Below are 25,500 nucleotides of genomic sequence, written 5' to 3'. Positions count from 1 at the left end.
CAGCAGAAAGTTCATTTCATGTTTAAGGCTGGGATTTCAAAGGAAGTTCAGCATCCAATTTACACTGAAAGTCTTTTGCCTTTGGACATCTAACTACCTTAGTCTCCATTGAAAATCAAGCCTAAATCAGTACCACAGCCTGATGGATGCTGCTTTATGCTGTCTGCCATCCAGCCCTTCCCAGCCTGCTCTTGTCACATACCTCTCTACTCCACAAGGCAGCCAACACCACAGCTCAGAAGTGCCAGTCTTCATCGCAAACTTTTTAACGTTGAAATACAGCCAGTGCTTTAAACACAGAAAGATGAACTAACTGCCAATCCCTCCAGTCCCTACAAAGTCCAGCTGGCTGGACTCAGTCACCGTGAATTCCTACAAATTGGTGGGAAAGATGGAGATTAAGTTTAAGTGAGGGATAGTTGATATCAATTAATGTCAGAGTTAGATAGACTCTAACAGAAAAAGGTTAGTGAAGGACAGACAATTATCAGACATCTTTCCACTGAGACCTCAGTATGTCCATGCTGGCTTTTCTAATCCAACCTGATTTAACAAAGAGAAGGTTAAGGGGGGGTCATATCTTGTAAGTGCCTACCTGGGAAATAAAAAAATTGAAAATGGGCTCTTCAGTCTAGCAGGCAAAGGTATAACAAGATCCAACGGCTGGAAGTTGAAGCTAGACAAATCCAGGCTGGAAATAAGGCATAATTTTTTAACACTGAGAGTAACCATTGGAACAATTTATTATGGGATATAGTGGAATTTCCATCACTGGCAATTTTATAATCAACATTGGATCTTTTCCTAAAAGAGAGATTCTAGTTCAAACAGGGATTATTTGGGGGAGTTCTATGGCCTGTGTTATACAGCAGGTCAGACTAGATGATCACAGTGATGTCTTCTGACCTTAGAATTGATGAACTACAGCTGAGTTCTCCCAACCCTGGACTTCAGATAGGTGCTGTTTCTAGCTGAGACCTTTCTTGGGTCTCTCTCTTCAGCTTGATCCAGGAAGGAGGTGTAAAACCTGACTTCATGCTCAGTAATATGACCTGGGTGAGAGGATAGGGAAAATGGACAGGAATCAAGTATTATACACACATACATACACAAGTGCTATATCTTTGATGGGCAGTGATGTTGCATACCAATAAATTCACCAGAGAGGGGAGCCTGCACTGGAAAAACATCAAGCTCCATATAAAAACTAGCTGAATAAGGTATACAGCAGCATCACTTCATGCAGCATGGTGTGTTAAAACTGATGGGATGAGAAATGCTCCTTTCCATGCATGAGCTATGAAGTCTGAAGATAATATTTCTAAGTACAATTGGAGCTTCAGAACCTTTTGCTGGCAGCTGCTGTCTCACGGATATGGGACATTGTCCCTAATGTGGTCAGTGGTGAGAGAAGAAATGATATTTGAGACTTATGCATCTGTGGTGCTAGCTTAACCATGAGAAGAAAATTTCTGCTGCTTGACTCCATTGTTGACCTCTCTAATTACATGGACCATAATCTCCTCCCTGTAATTTGAATGGAATTTAATAAATTGATTTTGACCTTACAAAGCCCTAAATAGTTTGGGACCCAGCTACCTCAGAGACTACCTTTCTGTATGGATATCACTGTCATTGTGGTCAGCACAGGCAGTTGAGCTAACAGGTTTTTGGGCTGCAAGGTGTGGGTTAGGAGAGGGTGTGGCTGATAGGGCAATTTCCATGAAAGATCTTCAACTCAAATTCATTGTCTATCAAAGCCAAAATTTGTTGACCTTCAGGGCATTCCACAAAGATCCATCTGATTTTTGTTGATCTTTGGTAAGAGTGTGAGATGATGGATGGGATGGCTGGATGAAGAGAATGGCTATCGGACACCTTGATGGAAGGAGATGACATAGTTTCTTTAATAACTTTTATCCTCTGATTTTATGCATTCAACATTTCTGTAAATAACACCTGGAGCTAGGGATAGGCACTCTGAGAATGAATAAATAACATCAAATCTACAGTGTTTTGCTGCTTGTTGTCACAGTTGTCTCGCTGCAGAAGGCAGAGTTCATCAGCCAAAGGCTTCCTGACCTCTGCCTACAAACTATTCCAGGCTCCATTTTGTGTGTCCAGTGTCTTATATGGCACCATAAACTTCTCATCCTAATTCCCTCAAACCCCAGGTTTACCCTCCAGACTCCAATTTCTATAGATTGCTGATGGACATAGCAATACCCGCCGGCACTTACCCAGCAAATTCTGGCGCTGGAGATTGAGCATGTACTGATGCGACAGCATTTCCCTCAGAGGTTTGCTGTCATAAACTCTCATGATGCTGTAGAGGTAGCATTTCTGGCCTCGCTTCAGGTCCTGTAAGAGCACAGCAGCACATGGCAATTTAACTGTTAGCACTAAATTTACATCTGATTCTAAACTGATTTCAAAGTGTAACGAGAAGATTCAAGTCCATTGTTCTATTGCAGGGGGATTTTATTAAATAAAGCAGTAATTAAACCTGAGGAAGAAACCTTTACAGACAAGTTTTAATTGCAACTTCTTTAACTATTTAAATACACTCAGAAACGAGGCTACAAGAATGGATAGTACCCTCTAAGATGTCACCTCTGCTTCTAAAGGGACATTTTTGTTTCATTTAACTAAAAGAGTTAAGTAAGACCCCAGGGCTGTGAGTGAAATACAAAGAAAGCTAAACTAGGCCCATTATCAGTCTGTTACCTTCAGTAAGTAGGTATCCTGAGCAGATGGAGGAACTTGTATGCATGAAACTTTTGGAGAACGACAGGGACCAGGATTCCTCTTCCAATTTTCACCCATCCTTACCCAGCCTCTCAAAAGACAGGTTCACAAAACATGAGACAAAAACAAACTTTATATCAATAATTATTCATGATCTTTCAAATATCCAGTACAACTCCTTGGAGGGGAGGAACAAAACCAGAACTAAATGTCCAGACCCACACGGAATGGGCTCTGGTTGGAGGCCCTGGAAAGAAGCATAAAGAAGAACTGGATCACTGTGCCCACCTGGAATGAACTCTGGGTACAGCCCTGTGGAAGAGAAGAACCAAAACCAGAGTTCTGTCTGCCTTTCCCTTGTGCAAATGCTTTGCTCTCATAACTGTGAATTGTAAATTGTCACCTTTCAAACTGGACTTTGGAAACCACGCAGACCTCACACTCCATAATGCTAAAATGGAGACACCTTCCTATCCCTCTTCACCCATTGTAGAGTGCTGGTGCTAGGGATTAATTTAAGTATATAATTATTTACAGCGAGAACTCAGAGATAATCCCTGCCGCAAAGAGTTTACAATCTAAGGGTCAGATTCTGATACCCTTACTCACATGAGATTGTGCCTTACCCCACAAACAGTTCCAAGGAAGTCAATTGTGAGGAAGGTGCTATATAGCGGTAGTAAGTCTATTTCAATTGTAAATTGGATATGGTATGACATAATAGAAGGGGAAACGACGCAGGGCAAGCTAATAAGGTTGCTTCCTTTATACTTTGGGTCACAGCACTACCAACTTTTTAAATGTTATTATCCTACCTACGTTAGAAGGACAGCATGGGTGTAGGAGTCAGATTTGGAGAGAGCGTGGGAATAGGCGAGTTGTGAGGAGGAATATGAAGGAAAGGGAGGTTACAGGGCATGCAGGATTTGGAAGGTATTTCAGGCATAGTGGAAAGCATAGCAATTAAATCTTTCCTGAAATCATAGGCTATTTAAAGCAAGGTAATCCCATCCCACCTCTGCCCATGGTGAAATCAAAGATCCCATGACACTTTTCCAATATGCATATAAAGGATAATCCAGGTCAACATTTCCCCTCCTCTCTCTTTTAGGAGAAGTGCTTCTGACATCTACTGCTATGTGTGCTGCTGCTTAATGCACAACACCTCCTGCATTTATCTACACTGTTAGTGAGTTAGAATCATAGAATATCAGGGTTGGAAGGGACCTCAGGAGGTCATCTAGTCCAACCTCCTGCTCAAAGCAGGACCAATCCCCAGACAGATTTTTGCCCCAGATCCCTAAATGGCCCCCTCCAGGATTGAACTCTCAACCCTGGGGTTAGCAGGCTAATGCTCAAACCCCTGAGCTATCCCTCCCCCCTAACTAAATGTTAGTTGCTAGCATTTAGTTTACAAAGTTGTGCATTGAGTTACCTGGAATATGAAAGACTTCGTATATAAAGCAAATTCTATTCAGCTCTGACTCACCCCTGGAAATACAGCTTCACTTTTCCACACAAGACAACCTTAATACAAAATTCAGTTTCTCCCAGGAACTGTCACTTTCATTCTGTTGACAAATATCCTAGCAACATAGAGGGGGAGAGAGAGAATTACAAGGATCTCTGGGAAGTTGGCTAAGTGCCTTGAGCAATCTCTGACCATCAACCTGCTGATTTTTTACAATGACTACATCTTTGCTGTGTAGGGATGGGTCTGACCATTCTAATTCTCCCAGGGATCTGGATGTTCTCTGAACAGCTAAATGAAACGTTTGCTCAGTCATCATTTTGTGGTTATAAAAACACTTGTGGACAGACAGCTGGGGTTGCTGGGAGAATGCCTTAATTTTGAAGAATAGCAATAGAACAGTGAATCTTTCCACCATGCAGGTGTGCTGGGAAATGGAGCATGCCCATATTATGAGAAACAAACAGCAGATAGACAGCCCTACACAGGTAGAGAGAACAGAGAATAGACCCAGGTGAATCCTACAAAAATGTTCTATAAATATACCTTCAAATTTATCAACAAACGAGATTCAACTGTGTTAACAGGAGGAATTTTCAAATGCACCTAAGTGAGGTAGAATCACAAGTCCTATTGACTTTCAATGGGATGTGTACTCCTAAGTTAATTGAAAGTCCCATTCAGCAACTTTCTGTATTTTTTTTTTATGACTATTCTAGCAAATGAATGTACAGATAGGAATATTCACAGAAACTGTGAATATCCAGCGAATACTGCAGGATATTCATGGAAAGCAAATTTTAAATGCATGCTCTGTAACTTCCTTCTCAGAGTTATGTTCATCCAGGCAGGAAATGGAAGCGTACAATGTGGTTTATGTGTCTGATCAAAATAGCACAATTTTTTAATACGCTCAATGAGCTGCTCACAAAGAATCTACAGGCTGAGAATTATCTGCAGAAAGTATTTAGTGAGTAATTTCAAGTAATGAATAAATTCAAGAAAATCATTATCAGATCACAGACTAGTCATGAACCAAGTAAGGAGAGGTCAGATCCATTGATTAAATGAATTGGTACCATTACAATGTACTTATCTAGTGGTAGTGGAGAGACATTTTGCTATATAGTAAATGGCATGCAGTATGCACTCAGAAACTGATTTATAAATATATTATGGTGAGAATGAGAAGTGGGTAAACTACTCAGAGCATTACTTACCATCATTCTATGGGTTTAGTACATAATCCTCCTTTAACACACTGCCCTTCACCACAAAACAAATACCAAACACCTTTTCCCATACCACATTACCCGGAAGGGCAAGAGAAGCAGCCTACTGATGAAGGATAGGACTTTGCAATTGTTGCTCACATTGTGAGTATCTCGCCTGATTAGATGCTTTTCAGTGTGAGTTAGGATAGCAGAGTCAGGCCCTTGTATGCTGTTTGTAAGATAAAACAAAGGGAAATTTGCCACTGGGATGAACACCCGGGAGCTACACAGAACCAGTCCCACAGTCCATCTTTAAGGAGGCACTAGGATCCAGTCTCTGAGGTCTCGCTAATGAATACACCCCAGCTAATCACTATACCTCTTTTTAATTTTAAAGAGCCAGGACTAGCTTTAGAGAACAACTCTCCCTGGACCTGGTGGCAATGAAACTATATTTGTACAAAGAGAGGGGGGAAAGGAGTCTGTTTCACCTCTTTAATAAATATTTGGGTTTTAAATGAATGCATGAACGCAAACATATGCTTCAATCACATAGCGTGATTCAGAGCATTTAATGGATGCAGGAAGTATTTACTGTACATGAGGGTGTTTGGACAAGGTTTAAGAAAAGGGCATGGCACGGGGAAGCTTGTGTATGTTAATACTTAGTCCTGCCATGAGTGCAGGGGACTGGACTTGATGACCTCTTAAGGCCCTTCCAGTCCTATGATTCTATGATTCTATGTTTAATGGAGCTTGAATGGGTTCTCAGCTCTGACCTGTTCCATCGTTTCATCAACAGACCTGAGCCTTGTCCTGAAGGTAATGTCTTCATCTGACAGGATAAGAAATACAGTTTCCATGTTTTCTCAATTCTAGGCTCCCGCCCTGCAAAACACACACTCACACATAGACACCTCTCTCTCTCTCTCTGCTCCTCTACCTCATCCTCCCTTAGACAAAGTATTCTACAATGATGGGCACAAATATTACAGATGTTACTGTTGTATTTGGAACCAGAACTGTAGCCTATTTTTATAAGGGTCATCCTAGAAGGACAGCCCTACCTCCTCCTATGTTGTGAAGGGAACTTATCTGTTCTCCCATAATTTCTCAGTAGACACTTCAGATTAAGGTGTGTTTCTGAAAGGCTTTGCTAAACAAGCCAAGCGTGCTTAAAATAGCACAGATGTCAGAATTGGACCCCACCCCTCTTTGTTTAAGGGAGAGAGACTATATAAAAAAGATTTCAAGCTAAATATTGGAGCTGGCCTCATTTACCAAAGGGAGTAGCCATCCTTGCCAAAGCTGGCATCATAAATATCTCAAGGGCACAGTTTTTATCTCTCACCAATGTGAAAAGAAGGAAGAAAAAACAGAGAGAATCTGCAATTTGGTATTTATCAATCTCTTTTTTTAATATGCCTCTTTCTGCACGTCTCTAGTTCTCTGTCTCTCTCAGTCTATTATATTATTTTTCTTTCTATCTATACATATACACTTTACATATATACACACATGCCAATAGTTGTATTTCTTATGCATGTATCAGCTTCCTCTTTATATATTTCTAACTTTTTCTCTTAATTATTTGGGGGTGGGGGAGGGACGAGGTGTTTTCAAGACACTGCACCTGATTCTAATCTCCACTATATTTGTGTAAATCCAGAGTAAGCCCAATGGATTAAATGGAATTACTCTGAGATGTGCCCCCAATGTAATGAAGATCAGCATCTAGCCAAGCCAAGTCACACTAGGGTTGAGTTTGGCCTGCTGTGTATCAGAGTTAGCCATGTGATTCACATTAATGTTAATTAGAGTCCATGGAGAAATCCTCATTCATCATGCTCACAAAGTTCCTTTCCCTGGACTGTTCCATCTTTCTTTCTTTAGTATCCAATTACTCCATTTTACCCCTCTCCCGCCATTATTATTTTAGCACTGCAGCAGTCAGGTGCCTGGATAAACAACTTCTACCTGATATTTATACATTGCAGGCAACAGTGTCGCAAGGTCTCATAGCAATGAAGTCCATTCCATTTTTGTTCCTGCTGCTAGGCGTACTGGTTCTCCCAGGCTTGGAAGGTGAGTATAATGTATCTATAATGTCTGGCTGATGCTGCAAAAAAAGAAACGTAGCCTCACCATTTGCTTCCTGTTGTTAGCAGCACAGAATTATTTTTAAGTTAATAGAGTAAAAGTCTGAGGCTTTGGTTTTTTTTAACGTAGAATGAATCAGGGGTATTGTTTAATATTTCTGCAATGCAGTGATAATGAGCAAAGGTTGGAGCCAGGTCTAGTGTGATGTGCCCTTGTGCAAGTCTTCTACATGCAAAGAGCTGCAAAAGGTCCTCAGTAATTCCAAATGATCCACGCCCTGCCCTCAACCCAGAAGTACAGCTCTTCCCAGTATGACTGAGGCAGGGATAAAATGAGAATGAGCTGCTTTAAGACTGACAGGCATAGGAGATGCTGGGGGAGAGAGAGAGTGAGTATGTGTGTCCATCCATTATGCTAGTGACTTGCCCTTGCATTAGGGTGGTGTGGGCCTCTGCAACCCACATACCTTCTGGGTGTGGTGTTCTGTCCCATTTAGTGGCACCAAGATCATTGAGAGAGAGAGAGTTAAATGAGTTTGCTCTACAGCCTTAGCGAACAGCCAATTGGCTTTTAGCTCATGCAGTAGAGGCTCATGCACTAAGCTCTAAAGGTCCCTGGTTCGATCCTGCCCACCAACGACCAGGGTCTGTTGGCGTTATACCTGCACCACCCTAAGGAGTGCTCCAGGAGGGATTTCTCATGGAAGACCAGAGAGTGCAGTGGAAGCACAAGCACTGCATTGTGCCTGTACTGCTCCTGAAGTTGGTGCAGCATGCTCCGCTGTCTGCTGCTGGCTATCTCTGCTGGTTGTAAGGCGGGGTTGAAGGAAAGGTGCAGCACCATAATTCACCCCTCTTCCCTTTGGGATGGCTTGAGTCCCCAGATACTAAAAATGACCCAGAATGTGCAATATCCTGGCAGGGAGCTCCAAAGGGAAAGTGGTGGGATGAAAATTTTCATTGCACCTTCCTCACCATATTGTTGCTGGGCTAGTGCCAGGCACATCTAGCTCTAGAGGGGGGAAATGGGGCTTCCACAAGATGAAACTTGAATGGATACAAGCAGATTCTAAGGAGGTAGAGAAATTACCATATGTGGTTTTGGGAGATAAATCAATGATATTTGGAAGTTGACTCCAACTGTGCTGATTGTTTACTAAGAAGGATGTTGGAAAGAAATTGACTGCAATAACTTTCACAAAATCAATCTTAATTCTGGCCTGACAGACCTGTATTGTTCTAGTATTCCTCCTTCCCTCCTAAAGGTGTCGATACACCTCAGCCCCAGCCTGCAATTCACATTGCTAGTTCTGTCCTGGGTCCTCCCTGACAAAGCTTTGCTAATACACATAATCCTGATCTGCAGAACTAACTGCTGTTTGAGTCTGGGGGACCAAAAAATACCCACCAATGCCTTTCAGTTCTGACCTGCTGTACCTCCTGCAGTCTCTCCAAGAGGCACAGCCAGAGAGGAATCAGCAAGCTACAATGCATTGCACCAACCACTGACAGGTTTTGTGAAGTAGAGAAGTGGATCCATTGTATCCTGCAATGTTTATGACCTCATCAGAACTTGACTCCTAAGACGAGTGCACTTCATTTGCTGAATTTTCATTGTCCCGCTGAATATCTAGTACAGTATTTGCTCTTAATTATATTCAGTAAATCATTCTTGTTTCACTTTATATAGACTCTCCCTAGGAACTGTTATAACTCAGTTTAACTAGATTTAAAGAGAGTCCTGTGGCACCTTTAAGACTAACAGATGTATTGGAGCATAAGCTTTCGTGGGTGAATGCCCACTTCGTTCTTCCCGTACCTCTCTCTGGGAGTCGGTTTTGTATTTCTCATAGGTGACAAGAACTCAGATGTCAAACATCGTGATGTCCGGTCCTTGTTCAGCATACTTGAGGGCAGCCAGTCTTCACCTAAGAACATTCAAGTCCCAGATCAAGCTGACTCCTCCTTAGTAGAGTCAAAATTGTTCTGCCAAGGTCCCTGCCAGGATGGATGGTTTAGTAACATGGGCCTGTGTTACAAGTTTGTCCAGGAGCAAAATACATGGGCCGGTGCTGAGGTACCAGGTTCTTCAAAATGAGAATTTTCTCTCTCTCCCCTTGTTCTATCTTCTTTTACTTTTTTGTTTCTTTTATCCTTCCTTTCTGATTTTCCTGAAATGTATCAATCCTGGCAGAAGGTACTTGATACACATTTCGGGGCTGAACATGTGGGTGAACTACCAGCATGAAGCTTAGCGATGTGAGATGCTCGGGTAGCTATGAACCAACTCCTACTCAGCTCTCGGAACTTTTGAAATCTGAACACAGCTCTCATTTAATCCCATCTCTCTCCACTGGTCAGGATTCACTGCCTTTCAACATTGGCATTTTTCCATCTAAACTCAGGAACAAGCCAGAGAATTTCTAATTCCTTGTTAAAATCCTAACACCAAGCTGAAGGGAAGGTTAGGGTGATTTTCCTGTTTGTGAGGCAGTCGGCCCCACCCTAGGAGGCTTAACTGTTATCTATCTGCCTCAGGAAACACTTCTGAAGAGCAAATTCCTCTTGCCTGGTCTATGTTCCTCTAAATCTCAGAGGCTTGCTAAAAAATATTCTGACTTCACTTCACTCCCTGTTCTAATGATACCAGATGAGGCCAGTGCTACATTGATGTACTGATATATTTGTCAAAATATGCAAATTTTCAAAATGCAGACACCTCCCTCAAATGCACTCGATGTAAACGTTTGCTAAGTGGTGCTGCCTCCTTCCTTTGTTATGGGTATGAGAATGTGTTCAGTTTAAATGGCAAAACAAATGCCTTAATCATCAAGGTGAACTGGCAAAGGGCTCCTTAGGGCCAAAGCAAACCGTGCCTTCATTTCAGGCTGCAGACAAAGGGGCCTCCTGCCTTAGGTGAAAGAGAAACATCTTCTTACCTGAGGATAGAGGCAAAAATCACACAATCCCACTCAGCAGAAGATAGTTAAGAGAAATCTCTACCCCATCTTGATTGGTGGATGGCTGGGGAACACAGGAAGAAAAACTATTTATTAAACACTTTTGGCCTTTCAATTTTCTCCATCTTCCTCTTCTCTCTCTACTTTTCTCCCTTTCTGCCCTCTCTCCATTCCACACTTAATGTTCTTGTTTTCCCCTTTATCATTATTTCTTCCTCTCACACTTCTCCGCTCTGGCCTACACCTTGCTCCATTTGTATGTCTTTCTCTGCTCCCTTTATACAACTTTATCTCTTATGTCCTATTTCCCCCCTTTCTTTTCATTCTCCACTGCCCTTCTCTCTTCACTCTCTCTTATATTCTTGCCTCGCTTTCCCTCTTCACTCCCATTCCCAAACTTTTTCCACTTTTCTCTCTCCCCGTTCTGTTTCACAGACTCTCCCCTCACTCTCTTTCCCACTCTATGTCCCCGGGTCTAATTTGTTTTTACCGTGCAGAGTGTTTGCCAGAGGATAGCAAGGGGAGGTCACCTCACCAGTATCTCCAATGCAGCTCAGAATGATTTCCTTGTGAACCTCGCCAGTTATGAAGACAAAAGGACAACCCAGTTCTGGACAGGAGGAAGTTACCAAAAGGTAAGTATACCCAGAAAAGGCATGAAAATAATAACCAGCAAGGAGAGGTTCACAGAAGGGTTGCAAAATTTTTCCATAGAAAACTTATTGGTTTTCAGTGATTTTCAACTTAATATTTTTAGCTTTGAGCCCCCACCCAAAAATTGGTTTTCAATTGTGGAAAAACTAAAATATTTTCAGTTGCTATAAACAATTTGTTTTCAGTTTTGATTTTTTAACAAAAAAATCTTCAGAACCCCATCTTCCCCCCACCACACACACATATACACACACATTTCAGCCAGCTCTAGCCCACAACTGCAGGATGACCTGGGTTCAGGCTTCGCTGGGTAAACTGGCTTGTGGATAATGGGTTCTAGGTTTAATTTCTGCCTGGCCGAATGTGAGCTCAGTAGAAATGAGTTAATAGTATCAAAAGCTTCTGTGAATATATTTATTCAGATATTTTGTAATGAATTCATTTGGACTGTCTTCTCAGCAATATTCTAGGAAATGAGTTTACTGGTAGGAGCTTTTGCTGATACAATGAATTTACAACTAGTATTGTGGAATATTCAAAGAAAGTGAACCTCATATTTGTAATCATTACTATTTGAACTAGAAACTTGATTCTATGAGTTATATACGTGCAATCAGGGACCGGAAATGTACCATGTGTTCTCAGTCCATTCCAAAATCTCAAAAATCGAACACCTGCAATGAACTCCTCATAAGTGAGTTATAGATTACAATTTTCCTGAATCTATTTGTTATTCAGAATCAATCTATTTGAGGACAATTCACAAAGGGAAGAAGAGGTGAAGTGAATATAATATGTTATTCAAAATGAATTATTCATGCAGCTCTATAGGCCAATGCGTGACTGTAGGCAATAACACATTTCTGTTGAAGGCCCCTCACACTCCTTCACTCATTTTCAATCCCAGCAGAGTATTAGAATACCTGTTCTCTCTGCAGTTCTCATTAAACTTCTGTATTACTTTTCTGCAGGGTACTTCTCTGAGATGGACTGATGGATCACTGCCGAATTTCATCCAGAGGCCTCTGAGCTCGATTTTCAATGCCATCAGTGGAGTATTTAACAGTATCTTCAACGTACAAATCTGCCTGACCCTAAATTTAGGAGGTAAAGAAAACAGGGATTGATTTATGACTTACACTTTCATACTAGGCAGAGTGTCTGAGGGTAAGGAACTATTATTTCCGTTAGATTAACAGAGGATGAGGCTAAAAGGTACCACTGTGATTGTCAAGCCATAGGATTTCCCTGAATTACCGGTAATTCCTGTTTGAACAACAGAATATCTTTTAGAAAGGTTTCAGAGTAGCATATCCAATCTTGATTTAAACATTTAAAATGACAGAAAATCCATCACAACCCTGGGTAAATTGTTCCAATGGTTAATACCCTCACTAATAAAAATTTGTGTCTCATTTCCAGTCTGAATTTGTCTGGCTTCAACTTCCAGCCACTGGATCTCATTATATACTTGTATGCTAGACTGAAGAGCCCATTATTAAATTTTTGTTCCCCATGTAGGTACTTATAAATTATGATCAAATCGCTCCTTAACCTTCTCTTTGTTAACCTAGATTGAGCTCCCTGAGACTATCACTCTGAGGCATGTTTTCCAGTCCTTTAATCATTCTCGTGGCTCTTCTCTGAACCCTCTTCAATTTATCAGCATCCTTCTTGAAGTGTGGATATCAGAACTGAACATGTTATTCCAGTGATCCTTTCTGTTTCAAGACAGTTTCCTTGCTCATCAGGGTCGGAACTTCTCCCCAAAACACACCCATGCACACAAACACACACACACACACACCCATATCCCTACATAGCTCCACTATTATAACTCAACCCTGCTCTGTGAACCATTTTCTCCTGGGGTGAAACAGGAAGGTAGTCTCCATTTTTGTTTAATCATGAGCTTTCTTCAGCCTTCCCTACCAATGGACCCCAACCACCCTCTGATCGGACCAATATTTCCTGAATTAGTTGGAGAAAATGTCACTTGTTGGTTAGTGCAATTTATATATTTTGTAAACACAAATTAGAAGGAGAATTAGTTTTCCAGGGACTGAGCAGAGCCCAAATGAGCTCATGTCAGAAGTGAAAAAACTCATTTATAAATTGTTCTGTTACTTTTCCTTTTCATCTTCATTTGTCTTTGTTTCCAGTCCAGGGTATGTGGGATGGCTGTGACTGCAATAAGAAGTTATCATTCATCTGCAGTTACAAACCCAATTTGACTCCGCCTTAGCCTGCAACAGGAAGTCGATGCTGCTGATGAAATCTGACCACTTTTACTGCACTCAGAATGTCGTTCAGCCACAATTAATGCGTGATTCTTTCATATGGTAAAATCAAAATGTCAGTTTTAAAAGGCCCAGAATGTTAACGCATATGGTATAGATAGAATAGAAAACAGTAGAAGAAATTAAAAAGTGACTCGCTTGTAGACTGCATTTAGAACACTGTAAAAAGGGTGCTATACAAATAATTTCTGATTTGATCTGAATGCTTGATGAAATTAGTGCGCGATTGGGCTTTTCCACAGGGGTTTCCAGAATATTCATGAGAGCTCTTTAATTATTAAATAATTACAAATCATTACAACATTACTCATTTCACCATTTAATCACACCACTTCAGACATTTTAAATCCTGGAAATTCTCCTTTCTTAATGTCAGATAAATCCAAGAAAAGTCAGCTGAATGTTTTCAATTTTTAAGTAGTTAAATGGCTAGTTCATTGAACTGTAATATAACCATAAAAAGAAGTACAAATCATATGGAACAGTCATGTGTATAGCATTATACAGAGAGATGATACAGAGCTTTGTTAACTGCATGGGATGGCATTTTGTTAAGTGAAGCAAAACTTGTTGTTATGGCTTTGTATGTTAAAATGACTAAACATTATATATTATTGTGGTCTGTGTAAACAAACAACTTCACTTTGTTTTTCCTAATTACAAGTTACTGTATTGCTTTTGACTCATTAGTTAGTTGTAAGTTCTTACTGTAATTGTGTCCCTCCCCAAGACAGGAAAGTAACTGGCAAATCTTCATAGAATCTCAAAAGATTAGTTGGATCATTCAGGTGATAATGGAGCATCGAGCTGAATAAACTTCCCTTGGCAGCAATGGTGGGAACACTAACATAGGCCAACTACTGGCATTTTAATGACTGTGTCATCTAACCCTGCTCGGAGGAGGACTTTGTGACATGGTGGTAACAATACCAGCTGCCGTTGGTGCCTTATCTATACTAGAGTTCACTCTTTTGCTGATAGCAGTGGAGCTGCAGTTGTTGGAGTAATAGTGAGAAATGTTTTTAAATGTACCAATTTTGCCCTAACATAATGACCCCTCAGTATTAGTGGCCATCCTTATCATAATTACAGGGTATGCCACCGATACTGAGGTGAACATAAGAACAGCCCTACTGGGTCAGATCAGAGGTCTATCTAGCCCAGTATTCTGTCTTCCGACAGTGGCCAATGCCAGGTGCCCTAGAGGGAATGAACAGAACAGGCAATCATCAAGTGATCCATCCCCTGTCGCCCATTCCCAGCTTCTGGCAAACAGAGGCTAGGAACACCGTCCCTGCCCATCTTGGCTAATAGCCATTGATGGACCTAACCTCCATGAATTTAGTTAGTTCTTTTTTGAAACCTGTTATAGTCTTGGTCTTCACAACATCCTCTGGTAAGGATTTCCACAGGTTGACTGTGCATTGTGTGAAAATAGATAGATGAAAATGATTTGTTGGGGAAGAGTCAACATAGTTTTTATAAAGGGAAATCATGCCTCACCAATCTATTAGAATTCTTGGAGGGGGTCAACAACTATGTGGATAGGGAGCTCTAGTGGATACAGTGTACTTAGATTTTCAGAAAGCCTTTGACAAGCCTCACCAAAGGCTCTTAAACAAAGAAAGCTGTCATGGGATAACAGGGAAGGTCTTCTCATGGAATAGTAACTGGTTAAAAAGATAGGAAACAAAGGATAGGAATAAATGGTCAGTTTTCAGAATGGAGAGAGGCAAATAGTGGTGTCCCCCAGGGGTCTGTACTGGGACCAGTACTATTCAGTGTATTCATAAATGATCTGGAAAAAGGGGTAAGCAGTGAGGTGGCAAAATTTGTAGATGATACAAAACTACTCAAGATAGCTAAGTCCAAAGCAGACTGTGAAGCGCTACAAAGGGATCACACAAAACTGGGTAACTGGACAATAAAATGGTAGATGACATTCCATGTGGATAAATGCAAAGTAATGCACATTGGAAAACATAATCCCAACTATACATATACAATTAGCTGTTACCAGTCAAAAAAAGAGATCTTGGAGTCATTATGGATAGTACTCTGAAAACATCCATTCAATATGCAGCAGCAGTCAAAAAACCAAACAGAATGTTAGGAATTATTAAGAAAGGGATAGATAATAAGACAGAAAATATCATATTGCCTGTATATAAATCCATGGTACGCCCACATCTTGAATACTGCATGCAGATGTGGTCATCCCATCTCAAAAAAGATATATAGGAACTGGAAAACATTCAGAAAAGGGCAACAAAAATGATTAGGGGCATGGAACAGTTTCCATATGAGGAGAAATTAATAAGATTGGGATTTTTCATCTTGGACAAGAGATGAGTAAGGGGGGATAGGATAGAGGTCTATAAAATCATGACTGGTGTGGAGAAAGTAAATAAGGAAGTATTATTTACTCCTTCTCATAACACAAGAACTAGGGGTCACCAAATGGAATTAATGGGCAGCAGGTTTAAAACAAATAAAAGGAAGTGTTTCTTCACACAACGCACAGTCAACCTGTGAACTCCTTGCCAGAGGATGTTGTGAAGGCCAAGATTATAACAGGATTCAAAAAAGAACTAAATAAATTCATGGAGCATAGGTCCATCAATGGCTATTAGCTAGGATGAGCAGGGAGGTTGTCCCTAGCCTCTGTTTGCCAGAAGCTGGGAATGGGCGACAGGAGATGGATCACTTGATGATTCCCTCTAGGGCACCTGGCATTGGCCACTGTTGGAAGACAAGATACTGGGCTAGATTGACCTTTGGTCTGATCCAGTATGGATGTTCTTATGTAATACTTCCTTTTGTTTGTTTTAAACCTGCTGCCTATTAATTTCATTGGGTAATCCCTAGTTCTTGTGTTATGAGAAGGAGTAAATAACACTTCCTTATTTACTTTCTCCACACCAGTCATGATTTAATAGACCTCTATCATATCCCCGCTTTGTTGTCTCTTTTCCAATCTGAAAAGTCCCAATCTTATTAATCTTTCTCAAAGGGAAGCTGTTCCATACCCCTAATCATTTTTGTTGTCTTTTTCGTAACTGATGTTACATATTTATCTAAGGTCCATTGTTCAGGGTGACCACTGTATTTCAGTAACATCATTGGTTTACCATATTGGCTACCTGGTATATCAAAACTACCTAATTGATGCACAGTTTAGCTGTGAGGTAAGTACTGTCAGTATTTTGGAACACGTGGTACAGATGGGGAAAGTGAGACACACAGAGGTTAAATAGCTTGCCCATAGCCATACAGCAAGTCAGCAGTAGGGCAGGCGTTTAGGACCCTCAGTCCTCATGCTCAGTCCACTAGACAGTGCAAAATCACTTTCCCAAATCAAAGTGACTTTTCTCCTTGTCAATTTGTTTACCTAAAAGAGCGAGCTGACTTACTGGACTGGTTCATAAAGGCTTCCTGATTCACAAAGAACACCACATTTCATTGTCAGCTACATACCCAGCTCCTGGATTTTGTTTTTGAACAGCATCTCTGTCCCTAGAGAATGGGTTTAGGGGCCTGTGTTCTTAATGTAGAAGAATAAGGTTATTCAGATACAATGGTCATTTTATAATATGGTAGCCAGAGCTTCCAGGATTCCATTAAAACATGGTGAATGCATGGGGGTAAATGGGTTAGGGTTTTCATAATAAATATGGAACTCTACATCTCCTGTGCTAATATGAACCATGTTGATAAGATCTGAAACCTGACCTACATCCAGTGGGTGACTGTTGAGCTATCTAAACTGATTCAGTGGGCTCAGTTCAGTTCCCAATGACCATGTAGTCCACAACACTGAAACCACCACCACAATTAGCAATAATTTAGCACTTTTTTAAAGACAGGGAAAACAGAAGTATCAAGGCCACAGACAGCAGACACACACGGTGCACTAGTCTTATCCCTAGAGTAATACTATGTGGTACTTTTTAATCCATTAATCTCAGAGAACTTTGCAAAGCAGGTTTCTTGCCCCATTTTACAGGTGAGAGAAAATGAGGTACAGCGAGGTGAAATACTAAAGTGGGTGATCACACAGCGAGCCAAGGTTAGAGCTGGGAACAGTTCAGTGGTTAGAGCACTCATGGGAGATGAGGGTTCAATGCCCCCCTTTCTGCCATAGCAGTGAAAAGATTTAAGATGGGCTGTCCCACTTTTCAGAAGAGTGCTTTAACCACTGACCTGTGAGATATTCCGATGTGGGGCTCCCTCAGTCTCTCCTGTTTAAGCTGTTCCACTGTGGATAAATAATAAAAGAGAGGTTGGAGCGGGGAAGGACTGGACCTTTTGTCTCCTATCTCCCACGTGGGTCCCCTAGCCACTGAATTATACAGGCTCTCTCTTACCCAGTCATGTTTTCTTTCTTTAGCCACAATGGAACAGCTTCAACAGGAGAGATTGAGGGTGCCCTAAATCAGAATATCTCATAGCTCAGTGGTTAGAGCACTCTCCTGAGACAAAGGACACCCCTGTTCAAATCCAGTTGAAACTGGGTCTCCTATGTCCCAAGCACATGCTCTAACCACTTGCTAAAAGTCGTAAGGAAGACTCAGCACCAAATCCTTCCCTTCCCCCAAGCCCTGTGTTTTGTGTGAAGTGATGCAGGCACCTAACCTCAAGAAGCAGCTTCCTCCCAGCAGCCTGGGCTTAGGTGCCTATCTCCAAGAGAGAAGCAGGGCCTAGGACATCCCTTTTCATTGGTTAGCCTAGAGTGCTGGCTTTTGTGGATGGCATTCTTAGGCACATGTCTCTCCCCATTTATTGTATAGAGAGCCTAGGCGGCTAACTCTGGCTTTGTGGATCACAATGGTGTTCGCGTGATTTTCTAGGCCTCTACAAGTTAGGCGCTATGATGCTCAGCATTGCAACACCTAAGTCCCTTTATTGATCCCACCCTAGGTGCCTATCTGCACCATTAGACACCTTATTACCTTTGAAAATCAGGCCCTTGGACATATTGGCAGAGCAGCCTTGGGAAATCTCCTGCATGCTGTAGCTATTCTATGGACAAAGGCCTTCAGTATCCAGGCAATAAATCCAATATCTTCCATGAGTACTAACTGTGATAAAGCTATTTGTCCTTTTAATTAATTATTGCTTTTCCATGAGAATATTAATTATTCTGTCTGTAAACTGTGACGTTGAGCCATTATTAGTTTATTTATAATTTATATTATAGTAGTGCCCAGAGGCCCTAATCAGGGACAGGGCCTCACTGTCCTAGCTGCTATATAAACCCATAGGAAGACATGGCTCCCAACCAAAGAGTTTACAGTCTAATTAATGAGCTGGGCGATTGAGCTGATGAAGGAGTTAGGATATTATGGAGTTATGACCTAATTTGCTGTGGCGTTTTCCCAGGCTTTGTTACAAAGTCGCCGTCTCTTTTTTGAAATATCTTCACTGTTTGTTCTCGGGTGGCAGTGCACAATGGGGCTGAGCATGGAGGAGGGTATTTCCCTCCACAGAGGACTCCCGAATGGTGTTTGTGGTAGTTACATCCAACTATTTGCAGACAATTTGAAGAGAAATGGGAGACGGTACAATTGAACACAGCCCTACCAAACCATCCAGTCTCTGCGGTAGTCCCATGCTAGGGTTTTTTTGTTTGTTATATGAAGGCTGAGGGGGGATATGATTGCTATCTTCAAATATATCAGAGGGGTTAATATAAGGGAGGGAGAAGAATTATTTCAGCTTAGTACTAATGTGGACACGAGAACGAATGGATACAAACTGGCCGGGGGGAAGTTCAGGCTTGAAATTAGACGAAGGTTTCTGACCGTCAGAGGGGTGAAATATTGGAACGGCCTTCCGAGGGAAACGGTGGGGGCGACGGACCTGTCTGGTTTTAAGATTAAGTTGGATAAGTTTATGGAGGGAATGGTTTAATGGTAAAACATAGTAGCCAAGGAAAACCAAGCAATGGTACATGAATAGCATAATGGCCAACAAGGGTTAGGCTAGAGACTCTTGCCTATATGCTCGGGGTATTACTGATCACCATATTTGGGGTCGGGAAGGAATTTTCCTCCAGGGTAGATTGGCTGAGCCTCTGGAGGTTTTTCGCCTTCCTCCGCAGCATGGGGCAGGGATCACTAGCAGGAGGGTCTCAGCCAATTGAAGTCACTAAAACACAGGATTGGGGACTTCAACGGCAGAGTCCAGGGAAGGGTATTGCGGCCTGCAGCATGCAGGGGGTCAGACCAGATGATCATAATGGTCCCTTCTGACCTTGAAGTCTATGAGTCTATGAGTTTTGGTTTTGTCTTATCAAACCATCAACCAATATGTTGGCCTACTAACCTGTGAGATCTGGTACCTCAAGCTGTCAGTAATATTAGGTTAGTAGCTGTCTCTACAGGCAAATTGTCATTTCAGAGCTTTTCCTTCTTTCTACAATGCTGATGAATGCTTTTCCAAGAAGTATATAATACAATGAGAGCCTGATTTCCTAAGCTATGCACACACAATTGTGTCCCTTAATTGTGCATGCAACTACTACAACATGCAAGCAAATTGGGTAAATGTGGGCACAAATGGGCACTTAGACTCATAACTGATTACTTGCACATACAGTTACATGTATACCTGAATTTTCAATTTGTATGCCTTTCTTTTTGCTTGTCTAGTTCATTTGTGTGTGCAAGTACCTGATTTCACACACGATCACACAAATTAGATGTGCGCTTGCAAATGCACAATTTTGAATAAATGCCATTCTTGGATAATCACATGGAAAACTTTTTTTGTCCGATCAGTACTCTTGTCTTGTACTATCAAAAGAATCAATACGGCAGGAAAATGCAAGAGATTTTGAGTAAAAAGTCCACAGGGGTCCACAAATGACCTAAATAAAGGACTCCTAACCCTATGGCACCTTTTGCTTCATTGCCATAGAGATGACAAATGACCCCAATAACTGTCCCCACTTTGATCTGGTAGGAAACACGTAAACCCTGCCCTCTTCTTTCTCGGGAAGGGAAGTGGTTTCTGCAGGCAGCCTACAGTTGGTCATGCTGAAAAAAGAGAATTCAGGTTAATTCAGCTTCAAAACCACTAAAATACACCGCAGAGCCCTCAGCAGCTTTAGACACAGCCTTCACCTCAAGAGACTCTAACAATTTTCTCCTTGCCTCTCCGTAATGATTAATGCACAGGCTGAAATACACAAAGGGGTAATAAAATACCCTGTGAAGGTGTTGAAAGCGCTGCTACAGCTTTCCCAGTGAAACAGCTTTTCTAGTACTGATACATTATCTCTGCCAGTATCTTATTTGTGAAGGTGGCACCTTGGAAAATGACAAAAAGTAGAAAATAACACTTTCCAATTAATAATTAGTAGCACTGGTAGCAGAACACCTGCTGTACATGTGTGAAGAGGCTAATTAGGAAGGAGAGGCGTATCTTTGACAATGCACCAGCGGAAAGGGAGAAAGCAAAAATGGACTCAAGGAAGGATCCTTTCTGAGGAAAGGGGTAATTGCATAGGGGTCTGGGAGGAAACCTAACCTTTTTTGTCTCATGGTGCAAAGTTCCTTTGTTCATCTTACTGTGAATCAGCAGGGATTGACATTCTGAGTACTAGAGAGACAAGAAGACAGGGTCTCTCACTTTACTGCTTCTCTGGGGCCTCTCTACACAAGGGAAAAATTAGAAACCATTTCCAAAGTCGCTAACACTGGTTCAGCTGAACAAGGCCATGTTGGGAAACCTAACATAACTAACATCATTTACAGCACTGTGTTGATTACCCCTATTCCAAGCAGGTGTATTTGCTTAAAATGTTAGCAGCAACAGGTCAATCTATGCATTATCATGTATTTATAATATTATAGCACCTAGGAGCTCCAGTCATGGACCAGGACCCCATTGTGCTAAGAGCTGTACAAACACAAAACAAAAAGAAAGTCCCACTCAATTTCACCAACTGAACCAGTGTTAGCAATGGAGGGAAATTTTCTCAAAAATATCTCTAATGTAGATAGGCTTTACAAAGGGATCTTAGAAACTTGAGTTTGGTAGTTAATGCAAAAATTTATCCCATGAATTCAAGGCAGTGTCTGCCCAGAAGGGCTTTTGTGTTCACTTCAAGTAATCCAGTTTCCTGGCGCAAATATTCACGGAGAGTGAATTTCAAAGTATACATGCCAGAAGTGCTTTTATATTTTTACCCAGGCTAAACAACAAGGACTGCAGAGCTAGAGCAAGAAAGCTAGCCCCTTAAGTGATTGATGAGTATACTAGAAATGCTTAGATAACTGGGGAGACAGAAGCAGAGATTAACCAGGCACTTAGGAACTACAATATAGGGCATGGTAAGAACTATGGTTGGAGAGATGGAGAGAATGTGTGTGCATATAACCAAGCAGTGATCACAGCCAGATTGTGTGGGTGTGGTGTAGGTGTGGGTGGCAGGACCAAGCAGTGGTCACAGCCAGAGCACATAGGAAGTCTGGCTGTTCGTAAAGTAAGGATAAATGCAAACTGACTTCCTGGACCAACAGCTGAGAGGAGACATGACCAAGGAGCTAAGAGCAAGGATCTTCCAGTGCACAAATGCTGCTTTACAAGCTTTACACAAGCTTTACCGCAATGGAGAAATGTTCACTGGTTTAATTTTTAATATCATAGCCGATGGTCGAGAAACTCTGAGAATATCTGCATGTAAAACATATCTCGATCACAATTTGTGCTTCTCCTTCAATCTTCCCCTCCCCCTCATCCTCTCCCGTTTTAATCAATCACAAAATCACCTTGAGGATGTGCAAGTCTCTGCTTCATACCAGCAGCTTTTCTAAGTACTGCCTGGATTAAACCCATGGTCTGTGTATATAGCAAGAAAAGATGATCAGTATGAGTGGCCTATGAGTACAAAAGGTCAATTTCATTATTTTAGACCATGTAACAGCAATCAACAGCCTACACTTCAAATCAGGAGAAGCATTTCTGAGACAGCTAGCAGAGAAACTCAGACTGTGCATTAATAGATTCAGGCAAAATATTGCCAGTTAGTGTCTAATTAGTCAGCTCTGTATGTACACCAGTGGCAGTTGAAAAGATCTGCTTTATTCTGAGTTTTGGGAGCACTCACCACAGGAAACAATATTTTATTATATGTTGATTTCCTGCAAAAGTCCTTAACATAGGCCAAGTCTTTTCAACAGTAAAGGCTGTATCTAAGAAGGGAAAGAAAAAAGGACATCGGAAATAACTATTTTAATAGATGAACCAGGAATTATTAGTCCTATGCTTCTCATCCAGAATATAAAGCATATCTAATTTCCAGGAGGATGTGACTGATGCTGTAGCTCAACTAAGAACATTCTTCATGGACTGAAGTAGACCATGTGTGGGGTCATGACGGTACAGTCATGCAAGGAAAAGCTTTGGACAATTAAAAAAAGGGAATTCTTCACTATTTCAGAAGTCAGCCCACAATTACATTTTTGTTAACTCTCTAGTGGTTTTGAAAGGCTCAGTAAATGGACTGTTCAACACAAAGGCCTTCTTTTTCAACTCTGTTGTACCTTTTCTTCTTTGAAGAGCTATAACATATTGATCAATTCTGTTAAGACTCTTCACCTGTCAAGCTCTATTTTCACCCTGTACCATACAATCTTCACATTGAAAAAACACGTTTGTATGTTTATGGTGCCTCAAAAGGTTTATCGTATCCATTAAAAGGGATTAAAAGTTGCTTATTGTCTTCAAAAAAGAAAGCCACATTTAGAATTATATGACTATAAAGAGAAAAAGAGGAGAATTTTTGTCCTACATTTCATTAATTAAATGTCATACAGGCCTGCCACCTTCAAATTCCAAATTCCTGCTGGAAGAAAGTGTCTTGAAGGGTGTGTTTTTTACAGAAAATCTGTGTTATTCAATGGATTTTACCCCGCAGAGCAGAAAATGCTGTGCAGGGCAGAATCCCAGACTGTAAACTGATCTAATAAAAAGTAGTAACCAAGAAAGTCTCTTTGCAAAACTACTGCAGGTAAAAAGAACATTATCAGTCTAATATGAAAGCAGGAGAGATTATTCCAAATTGACTATTTCTACATATTGATTGGATCTCTAGCAGTATAAATTTGATATACAATTGACATGAGTTAATTTATCACAAAATATGTAACACAGTAAATGGCTCTGATTCTACAAACCTTTACTTAGGCAAGTAGCCACTACTCACACAAGTCATCTCACTGAAGTAAATGGGACTACTTGTATAGAAAAGTTTATAGCACTGGACCCTTATCATTCTAGCGCTAACAGTGGGATTTTGATGTGGACCCCAAAATTAGACTCAAGGATTAAGGAGGAGAGTGATGGGAGCTGCTTTTTTTCCCCATGCTGTTGTTCACAGTATATGCTCTTCACGAACGGTGCTTCATGTTGTGGAGGAAGATTTTTTTTAACTGAAACCACAAATGGAAAAATACGTCTCTGGAGTTATTCTAAAAGGCTTTCACTGTGTTCTTGTGTTTTATGTTACAGATCAAAACAATGAGTCATCTTTAGAAGGTGGTAATCGATTGGGCTACAATCACATGGCACAGCAACATTATGAGGTTTTTAAAATTTATTTGTTCTGTAATAGAAAGAAGAAAACACGTAGGTGCATTAGACAGAATGTATGGGACCTGTCTGAGCGTGCAAAGGAAAAATAGGTCTCCATGCTATGCACCCTGCTTACCAATGCCATTTCCTTTAACGTTTAATTTTTGTATTATATACCCAGAGAGTTTGCTGCTCCTTAAATTGGGCTGCTCAGTGCAGAGGAGGAGATTAGTCTAGACTGTTAAATGGAATTAAATCACACAAAGGAGACTGTGTAGAATGGATGACTTATAGGCAGGGATGGCAGCTCTGTTTATTCTTACCATTACCTGACACTTTCCATTTTAAGACTCTGTTTTCAGTTGCCAAACTTTAACTGTTTCATTTCCATGCTGGGTGTCAATGTTTTTGAAAGTTTCAGCAAAAATTGCTGAGCTGTTTGTGAGAATGAGCTGAGGGGGAAATATGTTGCTTTGTCCTTGTTTTTTTTTTTTTTTTTTTTAAAGAAGCCATTTCATTGAGAAGGTCTAGCGTGTCCAAGCTTTGGAGTAGGGACTTGGAATTTGGCAGGGAAGGATGGTTTTTGTGCCAGGGATGCGCCTTTTGTTATTCTTCCAAAAAAACACTTACATTTGATTAAATTAAAAGCATTTGAAAAATGGTGGTTCCTATATGCTCAGTAAAGCTTCAGAGCTACAGGGTCTGAAGATTCTGTCCACACTGGGCATGCTCCAGACTGGGGCTGAGAAGGACTTTCCCTGCAATTGCAGCTCTGGGCTGCTGCAGCCTGTGCACTGTGGTCAGGCTCTGACACTGAAAGTAGGGAGACTGTCTCTCCTCTACTTTCAAGGCCTGATCTGCTGACACCCAAGCAACTGGAGGAGGAAGCTATCTGAATCACATGCAAAGGGGACTAGAACTAAATCTAGGGGGAAGAGACGGGGAGAGTATATTGAGACATGGTGCCTGGAAAAGGTGAGGAAAGACAGGAACCAAAGGCTAACTTAGGAGAGAGGGAAACTGGGACTGGGAGTTGGGGTAAAGGGCAGATTGGGAGCTGCTGATTTAGGAGTCTGGGGCAGGAAATGGGAGGGAGGGAGTTGGGATTGGGACAAGGAATCCATAGGACAGGGGTCAGAACCTCTGGCACGCGGCTCGCCAGGGTAAGCCCCCTGGCGCGCCCGGCTAGTTTGTTTACTTGCCGTGTCAGCAGGTTTGGCCGATCGCGGCTCCCACTGGCCAGGCCAGCACATCCGTCGGTCCTTGCTGCTTCCCGCCGCCCCCATTGGCCTGGGACGGCGAACCACGGCCAGTGGGAGTCGCCATCGGCCGAACCTGCAGCAGGTAAACAAACTGGCCTAGCCCGCCAGGGGGCTTATCCTGGCGAGCCGCGTGCCAGAGGTTGCCAACCCCTGCCATAGGATTTACTAGGCAAGAAAACAGGGACTAGGATGATAAGCATGAGGAGTGAGA

The 25,500-nt window shown here is 41.5% G+C and overlaps 2 protein-coding genes across 4 annotated transcripts; one reads left to right on the top strand and one right to left on the bottom strand.

Annotated features, from left to right (window-relative positions):
- Positions 1-727: 727 nt before the first annotated feature.
- On the bottom strand, positions 728-4,391 carry FAM216B (family with sequence similarity 216 member B). Of its 3 annotated transcripts, none has more exons than XM_034759424.1 (4): positions 4,184-4,391; positions 2,728-2,837; positions 2,241-2,361; positions 728-1,052 (listed from the first exon to the last, which is right to left on the bottom strand). In XM_034759424.1, exons 2-4 carry the CDS (start codon positions 2,824-2,826, stop codon positions 922-924), a joined length of 351 nt encoding a protein of 116 aa, XP_034615315.1. In that variant the 5' UTR covers positions 2,827-2,837; positions 4,184-4,391; the 3' UTR covers positions 728-921. The 3 variants fall into 3 exon arrangements, with proteins under 3 accessions (XP_034615315.1, XP_034615320.1, XP_034615309.1); XM_034759429.1 differs by having other exon boundaries at positions 4,238-4,391; XM_034759418.1 differs by lacking the exon at positions 4,184-4,391 and having other exon boundaries at positions 2,728-4,007.
- A 4,936-nt stretch (positions 4,392-9,327) lies between these two features.
- LOC117880847 (snaclec bitiscetin subunit beta-like) lies at positions 9,328-13,391 on the top strand. The gene is made up of 4 exons (XM_034777441.1): positions 9,328-9,609; positions 10,990-11,127; positions 12,118-12,253; positions 13,309-13,391. Exons 1-4 carry the CDS (start codon positions 9,328-9,330, stop codon positions 13,389-13,391), a joined length of 639 nt encoding a protein of 212 aa, XP_034633332.1.
- The last annotated feature ends 12,109 nt before the right edge of the window (positions 13,392-25,500 follow it).

Source organism: Trachemys scripta, chromosome 1 (genome assembly GCF_013100865.1).
Source record: "Trachemys scripta elegans isolate TJP31775 chromosome 1, CAS_Tse_1.0, whole genome shotgun sequence".
Lineage (NCBI taxonomy): Eukaryota > Metazoa > Chordata > Testudines > Emydidae > Trachemys > Trachemys scripta.
Note: the sequence above shows the minus strand (reverse complement) of the source record. Positions and strands in the feature narration are given on the sequence as shown.

Bases quoted from the DNA above. Each gene is read 5' to 3' on its own strand.
- FAM216B (XM_034759424.1), bottom strand. From the start codon at position 2,826: ATGGGTGAAAATTGGAAGAGGAATCCTGGTCCCTGTCGTTCTCCAAAA. The intron at 2,362-2,727 runs GTAACAGACTGA...GTGCTCTTACAG, and splicing joins AGGATACCTACTTACTGAAG to GACCTGAAGCGAGGCCAGAA. The intron at 1,053-2,240 runs GTAAGTGCCGGC...CCTCTCACCCAG, and splicing joins CCAGCGCCAGAATTTGCTGG to GTCATATTACTGAGCATGAA.
- LOC117880847 (XM_034777441.1), top strand. From the start codon at position 9,328: ATGCCCACTTCGTTCTTCCCGTACCTCTCTCTGGGAGTCGGTTTTGTA. The intron at 11,128-12,117 runs GTAAGTATACCC...ACTTTTCTGCAG, and splicing joins CAGGAGGAAGTTACCAAAAG to GGTACTTCTCTGAGATGGAC. The intron at 12,254-13,308 runs GTAAAGAAAACA...CTTTGTTTCCAG, and splicing joins CCTGACCCTAAATTTAGGAG to TCCAGGGTATGTGGGATGGC.